Source organism: Vipera ursinii, assembly GCF_947247035.1.
Source record: "Vipera ursinii genome assembly, chromosome: 2".
NCBI lineage: Eukaryota > Metazoa > Chordata > Lepidosauria > Squamata > Viperidae > Vipera > Vipera ursinii.
Window position 1 is genome coordinate 25,422,014 of NC_139513.1, and position 21,524 is coordinate 25,443,537.

The 21,524-nt window shown below is 42.9% G+C and overlaps 2 protein-coding genes across 2 annotated transcripts in view; one reads left to right on the forward strand and one right to left on the reverse strand.

Annotated features, from left to right (window-relative positions):
• Positions 1 to 20,649, forward strand: part of LOC310636323 (pantothenate kinase 3) — a 143,500-nt gene extending 122,851 nt beyond the window's left edge. The window contains exon 8 of the transcript XR_014491684.1: positions 20,574 to 20,649. The gene's annotated coding sequence lies outside the window, so the exon portion shown is untranslated. The remainder of the gene's footprint in view (positions 1 to 20,573) is intronic.
• LOC310634794 (uncharacterized protein) lies at positions 1,407 to 16,590 on the reverse strand (the record flags this gene model as incomplete). Its single annotated transcript, XM_083353330.1, has 8 exons — positions 1,407 to 5,360; positions 8,229 to 8,864; positions 9,957 to 10,077; positions 11,563 to 11,648; positions 11,778 to 11,898; positions 12,743 to 12,814; positions 16,285 to 16,374; positions 16,531 to 16,590. The coding sequence occupies 8 exons, from the start codon at positions 16,588 to 16,590 to the stop codon at positions 4,465 to 4,467; spliced, it is 2,082 nt and encodes a 693-aa protein (XP_083209456.1). The 3' UTR covers positions 1,407 to 4,464.
• Positions 20,650 to 21,524: the final 875 nt, after the last annotated feature.

The window sequence follows — 21,524 nt, forward strand, 5'->3', positions numbered from 1 at the left end:
GTATTTCCTTCTGAAAAATGTTTACTTCTTCTTGAGGCGTCACTTCTACAAATCCCTGGTAAACCTGGCTGGGGGCTTTAGATGGGAGTATTAAGTATGTTTTCCTATCAGTTTTGGCTAGATATAAAGGATCCGTTTTATTTCCCCCCTCCAGATATTCTATCAGAACTGTTGTGATCCCCACATACTAATCTTGTCTTATACCACCAATCTTAATGTCCATAAGACAAAGTGTCATCTGGTTCTTCTGGTCTTTATATACAGCCTTATAATCCAATATGTTCTAGGATATAGGTCCACCACTGAAAGCAATATTTTGTAGTAGTCCTTCTGCTGAGGCATCCAAAAATTGTCAATGAGCCAAAATTTACAATCCAAAATATTCAAAGTGATCAAAATGTTCAACCACCCTAAGAGCAATCCAAAAACCTCCCACAGACAAACATAGCCGGAAGTCATTTTTTTCTTTCTCTCCAAATAGTTCTTAAGATTAAAAGTCAGAGCTTGGTATATGTTTATAATCCAAAGTCAACAAGTTTCAAAACAATTAGGTTATCACACTGTAGTAAGTATGCTAAAATGTTTTTCTCTGTTGCCAGCTTTCTCTGTCAAGTTAAAAGTCACCAAACAACAAAGAAAGTAGGTTGTTATCTGTTTCTAGGCTTCTTGCCAGGTCTGTATCAGTCATTGCAGCTGTGGTGTTATACTCTAGTCCACCACTAGGTGTCATTCAATATCCATTTTCCGACTCTTAAAATAGAAGGTTGATTTCTTATATTCCACCCCGATTTCGCCCTGCAGGGGCCCCCTAAAAGGGTCTAAAATCACCCCAGGGAGGCAATGAAGGAGGAGTGCCTTGCTGATCGCAACATTTTTCTCAGTTCTCAAATTTGTTAAAACTAGTTTTATATTACTTCCGCTTGAGTGTAAATGTTTCTGTCCCCCATAAAAAACATTAAAACATTGCTTCTGTTCCTTTGGAAGGGTGGGGCTGCAATCCCCTTCCTTCTCACTTTCAGAGGTTTTTAGCTTCTTGGGAGCCTTTTCCAGGAAATCCAGTTGTAAAATAGTAAAGAAAGGATCAGTTCCAAGCACACTGTTTATGATCTGCTAATTAGTGCTTCTTCAGTTGTCAGTAGCTGGAGGCTGGCCACAGGAGTGCAGCCAGTTTTTCCCCTGCTGGTTTATAATAAATAATAATAATAAGTTGGAAGGGACCTTGGAGGTCATCTAGTCCAACCCCCTGCTAAGGCAGGAAACCCTATACCATTTCAGACAAATGGCTGTCCAGTCTCTTCTTAAAACCTTCCAGTGTTGGAGCATTCACCACTTCTGGAGGCAGGTTGTTCCACTGGTTAGTTGTTCTAACTGTCAGGAAGTTTCTCCTTAGTTCTAGGTTGCTTCTCTCCTTGACTAGTTTCCATCCATTGCTTCTTGTCCTGCTTTCAGGTGCTTTGGAGAATAGCTTGGCTCCCTCTTCTTTGTGGCGGCCCCTGAGGTATTGGAGGGCTTCCTCAAATCAAACGGATCAACCTCTCTGCGATCGGCAAGGCCTCCCTGCCTCCCTGGGGTGATTTTAGACCCTTTTAGGGGGCCCCTGCAGGGCGAAATTGGGCGTGAAAAGCAGAGCCCTGCATTTCTGCATCCGTGTCACTACAACGTCAAACTGGAAGTCCCTCGCAGCTTATCTTGGTCTTGAGGCATCATAACACCTTTAGGCCTTGGGGCTACAATCACAATGCTTGACAGTGAGTGTGAGATTTTCAACAAAATAATTGGTTTGGTTTCTTCCAGAGGTGAAGACACCTGTGAGCCTTAAGCAATCCCATTTTTATTAATCTATCCATGAACCAATCCTAAGGTCTAGAAGGTCACCCATGTGTGTTTTTAGCAACATTAAGTACCAGTATTGTTCTTGGCAAATAATGCTAATAAAATGCCTTTCTATTTTCCCATGAATACAATTATTTTTTTAACAATGGACTCATTTAAACAAGGTAAGAGGCCTACAGATCACTGGATATCTTTTTGCTTTTGGGAGTTCCTGCTCTTGTAATGATGTTGGCAGAACAGTCGTTCTCGATAAGAGTGACTATTGTCTCAGATAAGTCATTTAGCAGCTCTGACTGTGGATTGGTGAAGGGCTAGGGGAATTTGGAAAGTTTTATAACATTTTCCAGGCTGATCGTCATCAAAGAAATTTTTTATAGAAGGCTTCATGATTTCTTTATAGCAGGGCATGGTTTGTGGGGTCCTTGGTGTTCTCTGAGCTTGATTATTTTCTTGCAGTGCACTGCTGATGTTACCGAATTTGGTAATGAAATGTCAACAAGAAAACAATGGAGCGAGTACCAAGGACCCCACAGTTCAAGCCTGAGCTACAAATATTCTATCGTTAGGGCATGGTACGCTTGTAGAATCTTTGAAGTGAGAACTTTACAAGGAAGAGGAGATCCAAAGTTTGAGAGTATTCTATAGAGCAGAGATGGGCCAAGTCAATCCTGATTGTTTAATAAATTATTCACACCACTGGCCCTTTTTTAATTTCATTGGCTGAACTGCCCAAAGTTGTACGCTGCGTGATACATGGCTACGAAATCACTGAAATAAGTACCCAACACTGGTGTTATTTGTGCACTCAGATTCCCTTTATATATCAACAAGACCCACATGAAGCTCTGACAACATAGTGAAAATATGCAAAAAAATTTTTAAAAAAATCTGAAAAAGGATCATTTTCACAAAACTGCATTCACAAAATTCTATACTCTCAGCAGTTTCCTGAAGGGCAAAAAACAACAACAAAACCCTCTACAACACTAAAATACAGTAATAGTTCAAAAATAACATTTTGGATTTGGGAATAGAGACTCCAATCAAATTCAATGTTAGCCAAATGAGCTCCATTTTATCACAAGTATAGAAGCTACTTTTCTTGGTGACAGTAAAGACAAAAATGTAAAGTCATGCTAATGAAAGAGGCGGAATTTGGGGGTTTTTCCCCCTTCCCCCTGCCCCGAAACATACTTCTGCATCCAATTCATGGGGCAGAAATTACTTCATTTAATGTCATTGCATTAAAATAGGATCTGCACTATTATCAGGCATAGCAGAGAGACACACACGCCCCTTCTCAGGCCAGTGTTTGTGCTTGGCTTCTTGATTGCAGTTCAGAGTCCACACCCAAAAGACAACAGTCAGGCAAGGACAATAGCGAAAGCCCTAATAAGCAGGCATATACTTAGAAGAAGGCTATTGCTAAGCACATAGATTTGTGCTTAGATTGTAAGCCGCCCTGAGTCTTCAGAGAAGGGCGGGATATAAATGAGATTAAAAAAAAATAGTTAAATGCGATTGAATGCAGTTTATATGTAATTAAAATCCCATTAAATCAGTTGCATATCATTTCCCCTTTCTGTTACACTAACAGTTGCAATCTGCTGGCAAATTTTGGAGGTGGAAGGCATATGCTAGGTTTTGGGGAGCCACATACAGCCCTGGTACCTCTGGCTGTGCGCCTGCAAAGTTGAGGCTAGGCATTCTTCCAGATGTTTCTTTACCTAAACTCGGAAACATCATCAACACAGAGATTCTACAGATTTGGGCAGCAAGCAGCCCTCCTCCCCACATTCTCCTCTACCCGCTAAGCTGGACTGCCACCTACTGGCCTAGCAGAAAAAGATGTCTAATTGCCACCGTTGAAATAAAATCCAGCTGTGAAAGTAGCTGGGGTGGTGTAAACAGAATGAGGGCCTTGTTCTTCACTTCAAATAATAAAATATCTTGTTCTTCACTTCACCTTGTTCTTCACTTCAAATAATAAAATATCTTGGCCAGCCTTAGTGGTATTTCACAACTACACCCTCCTTCAATTCAGTGCAAAGGCCCACTTGGTGGATGCCATGAGCCGTGCCTGTTCTGTTCTCCAGAGCTGGCAGTCAGTGCAATCGTAAGAATTGTCCTCTCTAGGAAACCAAGGTGTTCCTAGTTCCTCCGTCTCTTCCTTGCTACCCTGGATGCTGTTCAAAAGCGATGGAGATGCCTGACGATTCCAACGGATGGTTCTGTCCTGGGAATAGTACAGCACCTTATTTGTGGCACTCCGTTCTTGATCTAAAAAAATTCAAAGAGCTTTTTTTCTCCGCTTCATCTATTCTCAATTTTCTGAGTAAGATTAGTTTGCGTAATGAAATCCTATGGCTGAAATAAGGTCTTTCCATGCCCAAGCCCACCACCGTATTGTCTGTCTTCGGCTCTCGACTCTGCCCCAACAGTTTAAAAAGTTGAGAAATATCTCCTATCCAAACTGCCTTGATTCCAGCTCAGTGCGCAGAAAGAGACTCATGACTGGCCATTAGAAGAGACAGCCGGGAGACGTTTTGCCTCTTTTGATTCCCTCATACAGAAATGCCCTCTTCAACTTCAGGGCTGATTAAACCAGACATTCACTTCTAATAAGGAAATTCATAGCTCACTCTTAATAGTTAGCCCTGAATTTGGCAGAGGACTTTTTTCTCCAGTGGCGTGACACCTCTTATGCTGAACGAACTGTTTGCTCCCGTTAAAACTTTTCCCACAGTCAGGACATATGAAAGAAGTCTTCGCCATGTGGATTTTCTGATGTGTGACCAAGTGTGAGCTCACACGGAAGGCTCTCCCACAGTCTGGACATTCGTAAGGCTTCTCTCCCGTGTGAATTCTCCGGTGGATAATGAAATGAGCCCTTTGGCTAAAGCTTTTCCCACATTCCAAGCACATGTACGGTTTCTCTCCTGTGTGAATTCGCTGGTGAATCACCAGGTTCATTTTCACCCTGAATTTCTTCCCACAGTCCAGACACTCGTAAGGCTTTAGCCCAGTGTGAATCCCTTGGTGTTTCGCCAAATGGGCATTCCGACTAAAGCTTTTCCCACAATCTGAACACCGATAGGGCCTGTCGCCTCGGTGACTCCTCTGGTGCCTTTTGAGCGCCGAGTTCTGAATGAAATTTTTCCCACAGTCTGTGCAGTGATAGGGTTTCTCTCCCGTATGGATCCGCTGGTGGTTGACCAGATGGGAGCTGTATCTGAAGTTCTTTCCACAGACGTGGCAGATAAGTGGCCGTTTCACCCTAGGAATGCCTACTTTTCTTACCGTGTCCTTCTGAGATATCAAACTTGCCGTGCTAGGCACAGGTGCTGCCTGGGCCTGATCTGAAGGGTTTCTCTTGGACGGTTTCCAGTCCAAAAGGCATTTTTCGAGGGGAGAACTCTGAGGACAGGCTCCCTGCAAAGTCCTGTAACCGTCGCTATGCGGTTCTAACCGCACACCATTTTCAAGCTCGGGATTATTTTTGTCATTCCCGTAGGCTGTTCCGTTACCTTCAGGATAAACAGACAAAACAAAACAAAAAAAGAGGAAAACAGAATGTCAGATAGAAACTACCAATACAGCAAAAAAACAGCTCACTGTGGGAATCACTTTTCTGTGACAAAAGGACACATTCTGCATGCAGGTCTGGGTTCAGGCTCCAGAAACTGGGTGAGAAATGCCCTTCCAATGTATTGGAAGATATTGCTAATGCCACAAAGCAGAGGTATGGAGGCAGAGGAGAGATTTGGGCCAGGAAATCCCTTTTCTTCATAGATTTTTTTTTTAATCTTACCACAAAACGAAGCCCTTCATACGTAACGCTAAGCAAACCCCCTCCATCAAAAGCTCAACAATGGCTGTCCTGGCTGGGAATTCAGTAAATATCCAGTCTGGCAAAAATTACACTTCAGCCACCATGTAGTTTGTTTGCAGGCCTAGCAGGCAGGCACCAGGCTGGAAAGTGGGAAATGGGTGACGTCCCACTTTCGCCATGAAAACCAGCTTTTTGGGCTGGTCATTTTCTCTCAGTCCAATCCACCTTACAGGGTTGTTGTGGCGGGGAAAATAAGAGGAGACCGGTGTACTAGATATGTTTGCTGCCTTGAGTTATTTGTAAAAATAACAAATGGGAGATCTGAATAAATAGATAGGTAGGTAGGTAGATAGATAGATAGATAGATAGATAGATAGATAGATAGATAGATAGATAGATAGATAGATAGATACATAGATACATAGATAGATACATAGATAGATAAAAAGTTTTTGGGTGGCTGCCCTGCCCTTAAGACTGTTACATTATCCCACTATCGATTTAAATTTTTCTGAAAATCTTTCATACAACCAAGAAGTCTATTTTATTTCTGTTGCGTTGGTTGCAGGATTTAATTTCTTTTGACTCTGTAAGGTTTCTTATTTGCAGTCTCTGTTTTTCTGTTTAGTTTGGATGTGCATTGCTTGGAATCATAACTACGCAACTTGGTCATATGTAAATCTTCTAAAAAAATAAAAATTTAACTGAAAAAAATTGTTTCTGCAGAAGTCAAATATATTAAATGTATATTGCTATTACTGTATCATTTGATGGCTTCTACAGTAAGGAGCAAACGAGTGGATAAATGGCATAAAAATGGAATTGACTTGATTGGATCAGCCACATCCTTCAATATCAGAGGGAAGGCCGAGAATCACTTAATCCAGGGATAGGCAACCTTGGCTCTTTTATGACTCGTGGACTTCAACTCCCAGATTTGGCTGGCTCAGGAATTCTGGGAGTTGAAGTCCACGAGTCATTAAAAGGCCAAGGTTGCCTACCCCTGACTTAATTAAACAAAAGCAAAGAAAAAATAGCAATAATAACAATAGCCATTCGGCGTCACTGCATGTTGGGCAGCATATAGATTTAGAAAATTATGGTTGGTCACCGAGCCAGCCAGATATTTAGACTGGATTTGATATTTTTATCCAACTATCAAGTCTTTCCCAAAGACCTGGGATAGGCGGATGCTATTATTATGGTTATATATCAGGGGTGTCAAACTCAATTTCACTGAGGGCCGCATCAGCATTGCGGTTGCCCTCAGGGGGCCGGGTGGGTGTGGCCTGGTGGGCATGGCCTACTGGGTGGGCGTGGCCAAAGTGCGTATGGCCTACTGGGTGGGCATGGCCAGGTCTACATCATTCGCATCAAGGGTGCCTATGGGGGCCTGGGCAGGAGTGGGACAGATCTGAGGGTCTCTGGCAGAAGGAGGGTCTCTGGGCCAGGGCCAAGGCAGTGGGGGCCGTTCCCTCACTGTTTCCAGGATGGCTTCACGGGCCACATGAAACCACTTTGCGGGCCGGATCCGGCCCCCGGGCCTTGTGTTTGACATGTCTGTTATATAACATACTGGCCAAGCGTATGAGGTAAGAATCTTCAATGTTTTTTGGGAATTAGCTCACTCAGCCTTTCCTAACATGGCAGCCACCAGATGTGTTGGGACTGCAACTCCCAGAATTCCCAGTTTCGATGATGGGAGTTGGATTCGCCATTCTTCTGAAGGGCACCTGGCCGGGTAGAAGGCCAGTGGCTGTTAAGTGATTCTGGATTTCTTCATTCACTTTGCTTGTCAGGTCGCAAAAGCTGATCACATGACCCCGGGACACTGCAACCATCAAAAATATGAACCGGTTGCCAGCCATCTAAATTTTGATCACGTGACCGTGGGGATGCTGCAACGGCCGTGTGAAAAATGGTCATTAAGTCATTTTTTCCCCAGTGCTGTTGTAATTTTGAACCATCACTAAGTGAACTGTTTTATGTTGAGGACCTTGGAGGTCTTTTAGTCCATTCCCCTGCTCAAGCAGGAGACTCTATGACAGGGGTCCCCAACCTATGGCCTGTGGCCCCGGTGGTGGGCCGCGGCCTCTTGGCCAGCGGGCCTCAGGAATGGCTGGCTGGTGTGTGCACGTGTGTGCGTGCACTCCCCGCCACTTGCACTAGCGCCTGCGACCCGGTTCACACATGCGTGCATGCACGAACGGGGCTGCTAGCACCAGGCAGGTGTGGCCCGTTTGCGCATGCACGAATGGGGCCGCTAGCACTGGGTGGGTGTTCACGGCTCATTTGCGCACGCACAAACAGCTGCCAGTGCACCAGCGCACACAGCACCGTTTGCGTTCGTGTATGCGTGCGCACCAATTTGGAACCTGCTCTCCTTCCCTCCGGGCTTAACCCTATACCATTTCAGACAAATGGCTGTCCAATTTCTTCTTTAGAATCTCCAGTGAACCCACCACATCTGAAGGCAAGCTGTTCCACAGTTGGAACAACCAACCGGTTGGAACGATTTGCTTTCAGAAGAAATATGAGGCTGTCAAGGAGGCTGTCCACCCACCTTCCACACCTCTGTGGATTTTCCGATGCGTAATCAGGTTAGAGCTTTGGTTGAAACCTTTTCCACAATCAGGACACATATAGCACTTCTCCCCCGTGTGGATTCGCCGATGCCGAATCAGAGCTGACTGGTAAATGAAACTCTTCCCGCAGTCCAGGCAGGTGTAGGCCCTCTCCCCAGTATGGATCCTCTGGTGCTGGGTCAGAGCGGAGCTTTGACTGAATCTTTTGCCACAACTGACACACCCGTAGGGCTTTTCTCCAGTGTGAATCCTCTGGTGCTGAGTGAGGGCTGAGCTCTGGTTAAAGCTTTTCCCACACTCCTGGCAGTGATACGGCTTTTCTCCGGTGTGGATTCTCAGGTGAGCAGTGAGTGCCGACTTGTGACAGAAAGTTTTCCCACATTTGGGACAAGAATCCTTTCTTTCTCCTACATCAGCCAGAGGACATTCTGCAGCCCGGATGCTTTTTCTTAAGGGAACACTTTCAGCAATGCTGCCCTGGACCATCTGCTTCTCCTTTTGGGGTTCTCTGTTGTAAGGAAGGTCAGAATCCAAGGAGTCCGCTGCTTGTGAATGACCCAGCAATCTTCTGAAAGGTGTTGTGGTTGTGGGGCTTGCCGGTTGAGAAATATCTCCTGCAAAGGAAGTACCTGGACGTTAGACCGTGTACGAAGCACAACAGGAAAGCAGAGAATCAAGGTCAGCTTTCCGGATCGAAAGCATTCCTACCCCATGTTGAGATATCAAACGTTCAGCAGATTTGCAAACCAAACACCAGCAAAAAGTCGAAGTTTTTATACTACTACAAGAGACAGTTAGACAAAAACGAGCTGTCACATAAAGCAAGGCAGGAGGACTTTTATAGCTCAGGCATGGTTCCAAACACATCACAAGAAAAGGCTGATATGCAGATAGTCCTTGACATACAACCATAGTGGAGATCAGAATTTCTGGGGTTAAGCAAGGTGGTTGCTAAACGAGTCAAGTCCAATTTTACCTTTTTTGACCACAGTTGTTAAGCGAGTCATGTAGCCTTTAAGCAAACCTGGCTTTCCCCCGTTGACTTTGCTTGCTGGAAGACGGTTGCGAAGGTCGTAAGTGATGAACAAAGGACCCTGGGATGCTGCAGCCATGCCAGATGTCAAGCAACCACATTTTGATCACCTGACTGTGAGAATGCTTCATCGGTGTAAGTGCAAGGACTGGTTGTAAGTCACATTTTTTTTAGCACCATTGCAACTTCGAACAATCACTAAATGAATGGCTGTAAGTTGAAGACTACCTGGTTTAATGAAACAATTACCAGAGTTATATAGAACTTTTAACTGAGGTGCCACTAGATACATAAATAGCTGCCGTATACAAGTACAACTGGCTGCTAAGTAACCATTAGAAGTTACAACGGACCTACCTAGGGGGTACTTACAGTATGTCTCAGATTCAAAGTTCTGGCAGTCATGCCCCCACCAGTCATGTGACTACACCAGGGGTAGGCAACCTTGGCACTTTTATGACTCATGGACTTCAACTCCCAGAATTCCTGAGCCAGCCAATGTCTTACGTGTTCTAATCTTTGTTAAAATGGAAATGCCCTGGTCCTTCACAATCTTGTTCATGTGTTTCATTGCCTGATTGGTTGTTTATGTAAACCATGTAACATGGAATCTAAAAATAATAATAATCCATGTTTTAATACTAGAGGAGCAAACAGGAGGCATAATACTTACCCAGGGACAATATATGCTTATAGTTTTCCTGCATGACATCCTTGTAGAGTGCTCTTTCATTCACATTCAGCAATGCCCACTCTTGCTCAGAGAAATGCATGGCCACCTCCTCAAATGAGACCTACGTTGGAAATAGGCACATCTTTAATTCCTGATATACCCCCTCTAGAAACCCACAGTCATCCATTGCCCGGCTTGAAAAATATATGGAAGTTTGGAATGGGGCCAAGAGCTGAAGGAAGAATCCACCAAACAAACGACCTGGATAGGGCGATAAGAGCAGCAGTGCTTTTCTCCTGCTCATAGTGACTAACAGCAGGTTATGATCCAATTTTTCTAGGCTGGAGGCTACGCTTTCAGTGATTTTGGGGCCACAAAAACCCAAAAAACCAGTGTGACACAGCAAGGACTAACATTCTGTTTGACTGCATTTCATCTACATATGATCTAAATTTAATACAGATAAGATCAATTCCAAATCATGTGCTTAATATTTTACTCTTTCATATTAAAAATTAAAATTTGACTAGTGGAATAGTTGTGGTTTTCCAGTCTCAGGCTGTGGACCTCTAATATTAGATTACTAGATAAAGGAAAATAAATGAACGACCTCTGAGCAGACAAAGATTTGAAGATGAATTATAACTGCTCTTAACACTACTGAATAATACAGTTTGGCTGTAATATCTTTTCTTTCCTTCATTTCCCCCCCCCTCCTGGCCCACAAACTCAACAGCACCCAGAATCAAGGCTATGATTTTAGCTGAAAACATAGCCTGGATTACAATATATGTAGATAACTCTAATTTATTTGTTTGATTTATTTTTTATTCTGCCACAATCTTGGCAATCACAATGCCACAATAAAAATAACCACAGAATTTAAACAACCTACCATCCAAATTGCAAACCTAAAATCCAACGCTGGGGAAAAAACAATAAGAACAACAAAAGGCATGGGTGATTTGACTTGAAAGGCTCCTCAAAAAAGCTGTTTTTAATCACCTTAAGTTACCGGGGAGGTAGCTTAAATGTCAGGGGGGAGCCCATTATGTAGTCTTAGTGCAGCTACAAAGAATGCAGCACCTTTTAACTTTGTCTCTTCTGACATTCCGGAAACGTGGCTCAACAAGCAGCTCCTGGGACATAGTTCACACAGGCAGAGTGAGTAAAAACATAAAAGGTGCTGACCTAAAAAGGGTCTGACCTCAGCCAAAATCGCCAGTTTTTTTTAAAAAAAAACAGCAATTAGTGCAAAGGAAGGAAAATATGCATGTTTCCTTTTCAGATTGTTGAGGCTTGTTAACAATATATCGCTACACAACGAGCACATTTCAACTTTTTTCACATGAGTAAAGCACATTACAGAGACACACGTTTCCTTCTGCATCTTGTGTTTGCATTTTCGTTCTCCCAAGTATAGCTTGACGTATATATGCTCCAACACTGGACGTTTTTAAGAAGAAACTGGACAGCCATCTGTCTGAAATGGTATAGGGATTCCTGCCTGAACAGGGGGTTGGACTAGATGACCTCCAAGGTCCCTTCCAACTTTGTTGTTATTATATTGTTGTTGTTGTTGTTATATTATATTATATATACTTACCTGCCGAAAAGCCACGGTGCTAGAACATGGTGGTACCAAAAATAGACAAGGCGTGATTTTGCTTTCTTTCAGAGCAAGAAGGATGCCTGGAAATTACAGAAAACATTAACATGAGACAGTAACTAGTTTGTCTATGCCTCTCTAAAAGAGAGTCTGCGTGCATCTAAAAACACCGGGTGTTTAATAATATAGAAAACAAGAGTCCTGATGCTCACCCAGGGACATCAGATGTTCAAAGTTCTCCTGCATGACATCCGTGTAGAGGGCTCTTTCACCAATATCTAGCAAGGCCCATTCCTGCTCTGTGAAATACACAGCAACCTCTTCAAATGCCACCTACACACCACAAAGAAATGACATCTTTATTTCATAACAGAAGAACTACCATTCCTACCCTTAGCCCAATCGCAGCTCACCAAGGAAGTTTGCAAAATTATGAAAACTGTAAGCGAGGCTAAGCATTAGGGTTTATATAGTTCAGGCCAAACGGTTAATTCTCTTGCTCTGTCCTGATATAGGCAGGATATAAGTTTCTGTTTTGCAACTGAATGAAGTAAGCTACAAAGAAGAAGTGTAGAAGCAAGTGGATTTTTTTTTAAAAAAATCATATAATCACACCGCTGCCCAGGTAATCCTTGACTTATGACCACAGTGGAGCCTGCCCATCATGGTCATAAGTTGCGATGGCTGTAAAAGGGGTCACCGACATGAAGGGAACGTGGCAATCATAAACATTCATATTTATATTTACGAATGTTTATAGGAATCATATTAAAATCATCTCAGGTGGATGGCTGTCCAGCCTCTAGTGAATGTTAAGTCTATTATCCTTTGGTATAATTCCCACAGTTAAACTTTACTGGAATACATCTGCAGGATACATGTAGCTGAATAAAAAATTACATAGCCTCCATATTGTCGTACTCTAACCACAGGATTTATTGTTCTATTAAAGCAATAAGGCAACACATTATTTTCTTCACATGAAGATAAAACCCCAAGTCATTGAAGGAAGGGTCATAAGATTTAATATTTGGGATCAATTTACACATCAATTCTTAGCCAAAATGCTTATGGGCCTTTGCCCACGTAGGCAAAAAGGACAAAAGGAGGGCAGTCCTCTTAGGCATTTTTGCTCTCCAAAAGAAAGCCAAATACAGATCTATAGAAAACCACCTACCTGTGTAAGTTCCATCTTGCTAGACGGAAGAACAGGAAGTTTTCCAGGGAATGAAAGCCTGAAACTTTTTATCTGCCCGGAAATTAGAGAAGAGACTGTTTATCACAACTGTTAAATCCTATTGGTCCTATAAGAGTACTACAATAAGAGTACTACAATTCCAACAAACCCAGATGCCAAAGGAGGATTTTTAAACAAGAGAAACTCCCCCCCCCAAAGAACGCAGGCTGCACACGTGTGTACTATATAAGCCAGTGGGTTTAAGATTTATTTACAAATAAGAACAGCTGATTTGTTTGCTTTTCTTCAAAGAAGCAAAATAAAAAAGGTACTTGTGTCCAATAAAGCTCAGCAATTGGTATCGGATGCTTGCTCTAGATCAGAAGTCCCCAACCTTTGGGCCACCAGGGACCGGTTAGGTGGAGAGAGATTTTTCCGTGGTCCAGAGGAGGCGTGATTTTGTGTGCTGCCTGCATCCCACGAATGGGGCTTTGCTTGTTTGTGCGGCCTGGTTGCTGGCATGCCACAGCCCAGTATCAGTCCATGGACTGGGGGTTGGGGACCCCTGCTCTAGATTACAGTGTTTCTCAACCTTGGCGGCTTGAAGATGTGTGGACTTCAGCTCCCAGAATTCCCCAGTCTGCATAGCTGACTGGGGAATTCTGGGAACCGAAGTCCACACATCTTCAAGCTGCCAAGGTTGAGAAACACTACTGTAGAAGATAATCTATAGTCTACAATCAAGTTTTATCAATCCCAACTTTATGAATAGGGCAGAAGATGCTTGGGCCTCGGTGAACGGAAAAATCCTGTGTGGAAGAAAAAGTGTATTCTGGTGGTAGCTAATTCTGTGACGAGGGGGAACAAAGCTGCAGTGCAGATTTGATATGACCCTGCAGCCGGGGTAGTGTCTTCCAAGATGTGACAGGCAAGATGCCAAGCCTCTTCAATCCCATCAATAACTACCTCTTCCCAATAATTCATTTGGAGATGAGCAACAAAAGCCTCCGACAAAAGAGATCCTAAACAGATCTCCAGGGACTACATAGCTCCGGTCAGGAAGATGAAGGAACTGGAAGCATAAAATACAGGTAATCCTTGCCTTAACGGCCAGGGATGACTCACACCCTGGATGGTATCTCTTTACTCTCCTACCATCCGGTAGGAGATATAGGAATATAGCCAGCCGTACCAACAGGCTGAAAAATAGCTTTTATCCGTGGGCTGTTAGGCTTTTGAATGGGACATAATCTTATGCAGAATTGACTTGGGAGGCCGGTGTGTGGCGTACTTGGTTCACATGGTGTGGTGGGTTGGAGGGTTTGTTGTCACTGTGTGTTGGGGGGAGAGAGCACGGGGGGGGGGAGGCTCAGTTAATCTCAATGTACACATGTTGTACTTTGACAATAAAGGTTTATTATTATTTATTTATTATTATTAAATGGGACCAGAATTTCTGTTGTAACACACTACTAGAAGGGGGGGGGGGAATAAGAGACATCTAAAGAGATCTGTGTGGACATCTTTTTAAAAACAAAAACCCACATTTGTAGGAAATGGAAGGAAGGACATAAAACCAAAGGATACAAGGCAGTCAGCAAATATTGCAAGGAATACTTCAATACAGCTAAATTCAGAACGTGCTGAAGTTTGGGGGAAAGGCCAAGAGGCTGTCAAGCCTGTTGCCGGGAGAAAGGAATAAACTGACAACAGGTGATGGTAAGAAGGTAGAATCTGTTAACTCAGGGGTCTTCAAAGCTGGCCCTTTTGACTTGTGGCAAGCTGGCTGAGGAATTCTGGGAGTTGAAGTCCACAAGTCATAAAAGGGCCAAGTTTGAAGACCTCTGTGTTAACTCATCTTTTACATTTCACATCTCTCTCAGAAGGAAAACAAAGGCCTAACTGACCATTGTAGGGCCCCAAGTGGAAAGAGGAAGTTGCAGTTCAAGGTCCACAAGAGGAGGGTGGAAGAACACTGAGGTAATTGAAACAAATTAAGCTTTCCAGAACCAGGTAAATCACTCCCTAAGAATACAGAAATTCCCAGAACTGTGGCTCTTGTGACCTCCTGTAAAACTGGTATTCCAGGAAACTGGGAGATAGCAAATACCTCCGTCCTCATAAAAGGGAAGAGAATCTGGGAAATAACTGATCTGTAAGCCTGATTTATATATTGGGCAAGGTTCTGAAGCAGATGATTAAACAGCGCCTTTGAGTACTTGGATAGGAATGCAATAATTAACTAGAGCCAGCATGGTTTGCCATGCTGACAGAGATCTTAGCTTTCTTTATTACCCTGCCTTGTTTTTATAAATAACATTTTTCACTACATCCTCATTAATAAAATAGTCTAATATGAGCTAGGTAATATCACGATAGACGACTTCATTCTTTGGCTGAATGATTGCATCGGGAGAGTACATCCAATGGCAAGTGATATCAAGTGGACTGCCAGAGGACTGTGTCCTGGGCCCTTCAACCTTTGTAATTAATAACCTGGATGAATAGGTTCAGGGGATAAGGATTACATCTGCAGATGACCCTAAAAGCAACTGGACTTTCTTAGCAGGGTTTTTTTTTCCTTTGAAAACATTTCACTTCAATTCTTCAGAACTGAAGAAGCTTCTTGAATGAGAAGCGAAACGTTTTCAAAGGGAAAAACAAAAAGCAGGAAAGTCCAACTGCCTTTTGGAAAAAGCACTTTAGGGACAACTATGAACTGGATGATTGAGAATCTCAGCTGGCATCTGTAGATGACATAACATAAAGAATGCCTAACACTCTAGAAGAGAATAAGATGGGAAAAACCTGGTTTATTCATTTAACAGAATAACAAGAGTTGAAAGGGACCTTTAAAAGGATCTTCTAGAATACATTTAATATGTGCTGCTACTCCCAGCTACTCTGGGCAGCTTACAAATGGTTAAATACCTTTAAAAACAAGCACACAAGTCGGACAAAGCCCTAGACCAGGGGTAGGCAACCTCGGCTCTTTTATGACTCATGGACTTCAACTCCCAGAATTCCTGAGTCAGCATAGCTGACTCAGGAATTCTGGGAGTTGAAGTCCATGAGTCATAAAAGAGCCGAGGTTGCCTACCCCTGCCCTAGACAGCCAGCTGAAAACTTAAAAGACAGCGCAGCCAGGGAGCGCGGAGCAATTAAAGTGCTGGATCAGATCCCCAAAGATCCAGATTCAAGTCCACTTTGTGCAGTGCCACTCTCTTTCTACCAACCGATCTACCTCACTGGGCTGTTGTTGTGTGCAAAAGGCGAAAGAGAAGCAGCCCCTTGTGCATCGCCTGGAGGAAAGTCCAGGTTTAAATCTAACCAATGCACAAAATAAGCAACCGTAGCTCGGACCCTTTTGCCTCGACCGACCTCCCACTACATTGCACAACCCGCAACCCGCAACCAGCCCGGCCTGCGATCTCGACCAACCGGCTCGTGACCGCAAGGAGCCCTAAAACCAGCCGGCAAATCTATTCCCCCGGAATTCCCCATCCAGCTCCCTGCCTGCCGGCTCTTGCTAATCCCGGTACCTCGGCCTCTCCTCTTTTCCAGCAGAAATCAACGATCCAGACCGGGACGCCGAAGCGTCTCCTGCCCGGGACAACCAGGCGGCGCTGCGTCTAAAATGGTCGGTAATTGACAGACGGATCGGTGGGGGCGGCCGGACCAGCGCAAGCGCCCCGCCCACCGAGCGGAGAAAAGGCGGTGTCTCCTTTCGTTGGCCATGAGAGCGCGGCGCCCTCTGCTGGCCGGCTGCCTCAGTGCCCTTGACTCACCCGGGGTTCTGCCATTGTGCAGGCCTCCGAAGCAGCGGGGGAGCGGGGCGGGTGGCACATTCGAGCTGACAGACCAAAGTGTGTATTTTCCTTTTCCCTTATGGGGGTTAATAGCTACAGTAACTATATCCTTTATTCTAAAGGATAGTCCTTTATTTCAGAAAGCTGCCTTTACAATAATAATAATAATAATAATAATAATAATAATAATAATAAGAAGAAGAAGAAGAAGAAGAAGAAGAAGAAGAAGAAGAAGAAGAAGAAGAAGAAGAAGAAGAAGAAGAAGAAGAAGAAGAAGAAGAAGAAGAAGAAGAAGAAGAAGAAGAAGAAGAAGAAGAAGAAGAAGTTGTTGGAAGGGACCTTGGAGGTCATCTAGTCCAACCCCCTGCTAAGGCAGGAAACCCTATACCATTTCAGACAAATGGCTGTCCGGTCTCTTTTTAAAAACTTCCAGTGTTGGAGCATTCACCACCTCTGGAGGCAGATTGTTCCACTGGTTAATTGTTCTAACTGTCAGGAAGTTTCTCCTTAGTTCTAGGTTGCTTCTCTCCTTGACTAGTTTCCATCCGTTGCTTCTTGTCCTGCTTTCAGGTGCTTTGGAGAATAGCTTGGCTCCCTCTTCTTTGTGGCAGCCCCTGAGATACTGGAACACTGCTATCATGTCACCCCTCACCCTTCTCTTCATTAAACTACACATACCCAATTCCAGCAACCGTTCCCTATATGTTTTAGCCTCCAGTCCCCCAATCATCTTTGTTGCTCTTCTCTGTACTCTTTCTAGAGTCTCGACATCTTTGATTTCATTATTTCGTTTCTTGGGTTTGCCCCTGAATTTTCTTTTGTAAAGCAAATTTTTTTTTATCCTGACAAAGCTCTTTCAGTTTTGTTCCTTTTTCAGGTCTGACCTTTATTTTTTCAAAGAAGATATAATCACTGTAGTTGTAGCAACACTGGAATGCTTCCTTAAAGCCTTGTCTGAAGTAATTCTTGACTGAAGGGCTTTATAAATGCAAATATTAAATATAATAATTGTGAAAGTGTACACTTCTGGTCCCGGTGACTGACCTGGATTGGATCTTGTAATATTTATATGTAATCTACCTCTGCTGTCTCAGGCAGACCCCAGCCATGTTTAAGTCGCAATCTGATCTTCTGTACTGCATTAATTTTAGCAAACCTATTTTAAAAACGCCTTTTATCCAGTAGAGCTGTCCAAGTGACAAGATGTTTGAATACCCAAACAACTTCAAATCTTTCTTTCTTTTTGAGTTGCAGTATTTTCTTGGATCTTCATCTTTCTTCGTGCAACCTTTGAAAGTCCTATGTGTACACTTTTGAGAGCAAGCAACAGAATTTCATTTTTAATGTGTGCCCATGTGTCCACAGTAAAAAAAAATGACAATAAAGGTTATATTATCTTATCTTAGCTTCATTTCTATCTTCTAAAGAGTTAACTTAGATTCAAGGTGCTGGTAATGACCTATAAAGCTCTAAATGGCTTGGGTCTGGATTATGTAAGGGAACACCTGCTGCCGGCATCAACTTCCCATCGTCCTGTGCGCTCCCACAGGGAGGGCCTTCTCAGGGTGCCGGCGGTTAAGGAGTGCCGGCGGGTGATCCCCAGGGGGAGGGCGTTCTCTGTAGGCACGCCTGCCCTTTGGAATGACTTACCGGTGGAACTTCGGACCGCCCCCGATCTGCGTTCATTTCGCCGGGACCTGAAAACCTGTTTTTTTGATCTATCAGGCCTGGACTGAAGGGGTTTTAGCTTTTAATATTGTTTTAATGGTTGGGCTTAATTAATTTAATCTATTTTAATTTTATACTATTTTTATATTGTATTTTAGGCTGCCCTGTAAACCGCCCTGAGTCCTTCGGGAATAGGGCGGTATAAAAATTTAATTAAATAAATAAATAAACTTACATAGTTGAATGGATTTTACTTGCTTCTCCCATCATTCCATTTCCCTAGTCTAGCAGAGATAAAAGTAGGTACAGCTTAGGATGTTAACAGTTGAATAGACAGACTGCCTCCAAAACATTTGCTATTAAAATCGCTGGTAGTGCCTGTACGTATTCTTGCAAAAAAGATAATACATGTACACAGAGTTTAGCCCTCTTCACCTTCCAGTCTTCCTTTAAGACTTAGGTTCCAGCAAGTTTTACAACATAATCTCAAATAGTCTAGTCATGTTCATGCAAGACATAACAACAACAAAACAACAACAACAATATTGGAAGGGATCTTGGAGGTCATCTAGTTCAACCCCCTGCTCAGGCAGGAAACCTTATATCATTTCAGACATTTGCTGCAATCAAGCAGCTATATTTATGTTATCTTAAACTGTAACTAATAATACTAGAGTGAGAATTGGTGAGTTCCCAGAAGGCTGAAGGACAACAAATGTCTTAGTCTTCAAAAACGGAATGAGGGTGATCTAGGAAAATACAGAATTGTCAGTTGACATTGTACTCGGGCAAAGCCCTTGAACAGATGATTAAACAGTGTGTTTGTGTGCTTAGATAGGAATGCAAGAGTTAACAAAAGCCAGCATGGGTTTGTCACAACAAGTTAGGCCAGGCACAACTTATCTCCTGGAGTCTAATCACCTTAATTGTACAGAATATAGTGTACCTTGACCTTAGCAAAGCTTTCTACAAAATCTCTCATTGTATCCATACAGGCTACAGGTTGCAACTGACTGAATGACTGTATTCAGAAAGTACACATAAACTGATTCCCTATCAAGCTGGTGGTAGATACCGAGTTGAGCACAAAAGAGATTTGTCCTGGGCCTCATGATGTTCAATGTTTTTACCCATGACCTGGTGGGAGAGGTTGAAAGGATGACTGTTAAATTTCCAGATGTCATAACACTGGAAGGAGTAGGCAATTCTTTAGAAAATAAAGAGAAAATTCAGGAAGACTTAGAGTTGAATACAGGTCTCGACTTACAACCATCCGTTTAGTGACCATTCTAAATTACAGCCACACTGAAAAAAGTGACATACCCATTTTTCACACTTACATTGCAGCATCCATGTGATCATGTGAACAGAGTTTGGATGCCTGGCAACTGGCATGTATTTATGGCAGCTGCAGTGATGCAGGGTGATGTGATCACCTTTTGTGATCTTCTGACAAGAAATGTCAATGGGACGCCAGGTTCACTTAACAGTCGTGTTACTAACGTAGCAACTGCAGTGATTCTCTTAGCAACCGTGGTAAGAAAGGTCATAAAATTGGTAAAAGCTCACTTAAATAACTGGACCAGTCCCCGTAGCTTTCTTGGCATGTTTTTTTTCAGAAGTGTTTTGCCATGACTCCTTCTTAGGGCTAAAGAAAATGACAAGCTCAAGAGTCGCCCAGCTGGCTTTTGTGACCAAGCCAGAACTAGAACTCACAATCTCCTGGTTTCTATCCTCATGTCTTAACCAATGCGCCAAGCTGGATTTCAGATCAGTAATGCTCTTCGGAGGAATATTAACCAAAGCATACAGTCCAAATTGAAAGAAGTAATTATTTCATTTTACTCTGCCTTAATCAGGCCCCACCTGGAATATTGGGTATAGTCCTGGGACCGCAGTCTAAAAACTACATCAAGAGGGCGTTTACAGAAAGTTTACCAAGTTGAAGACACTGAAATGAAGAACTTCAGTGTAAAGTGTAAAAACTTGGCATGTTTACTTATTTATCAATCTGGTACGTTGCCCATCTTGCCAGAGGCAACTCTTATAGACAAGATTGGTGAGAGACAGGACACCAGATTCAGAATAATAGAATCATAGGACTGGAAGGGACTTTGGAGGTCTTCTAGTCCAACCCCCCTGCCCAAGGCAAGAATCCTTATTCCATCCCAGATAAATGGTTGTCCAATCTTTTTCCTGAAACAGGAATAAAGAAAATTCACTTAGAAGGTAAAGGTTTCCCCTGTACAGTCATGTCTGACCCTAGAGGGCGCTGTTCATCTCCATTTCTTAGTGAGGGAGCCACTATTGTCCAAAGTTTAAGTTTAAGTTTAAGTTTTAAGTTTAAGTTTAAGTTTTATTAAATTTTTATACCGCCCTTCTCCCGAAGGACTCAGGGCGGTGAACAGGGCATATAATAAAAATACAAAAATACAAAAGTTAAAATAGAATTAAATTAATGCCCAAAATAAAACAATAAAAATATACAAATAATTAAAACCCTAAATTAACTCCCCATCATGACATTTCCATGGTCATGCGACCAGCATGATTATATGTTGAGGCCCATGGAAAGCTGTTTTCTACTTATTTATCTATTCCCATTTGCCTGTTTTCAAGCTGCTAGGTTGGCAGGAGTTGGGGCACTCGGGTGTTGAACCCCTGGCTGTCAGCTCCAGTGCCAAGCTCAGTCTCTTTAACCGCTAAGCCGTCACACCTCCTAGAGGAGGGCAGGACCACAACCAGTGAGTTGAAACTTGAAGAAAGTTTATTCAAGTTAGATATTAGGAGTATATTCAAGTTAGATATTAGGAGGAAATCTTCTAATGGGTAGAGGTATTAATCAGTGGAACAGATCGACTCATGAAGTGGTATGTTCTCCTTCACTGGAGGTCTTTAAACAGAAACGGTCCAAACTGCATTACCAAGTGTTGCACTGATTGGAAGGTTGGATAAGATGACCTCTGAGGCCCCTTCCAGCTTGATGAATCTATGATTAATACCGGAGGAAAGAGGAGGAGGAAGTATTAGAGGCAGGGCACACTGGTATTAAGATGATTCATAACAAAGCTGCTTATCTGACAGAATTAAAAACAACCACCACCACAATGGTTACTAGAAATCTCGATGGATTTCTCGGAAAGAATCCTCCCTCTTTAATTTTATTTCCTAATTGGATTAGAGGTTTAGTAGATGGTTTGAAGAATGCTGACACTTTGATTTCACCCAAAATAGTAGACAATATTCTTTGTTATCTGTGATCAACAAACTCATGAACTGACCTGAAGCTACAGTTGGTTGAGCAA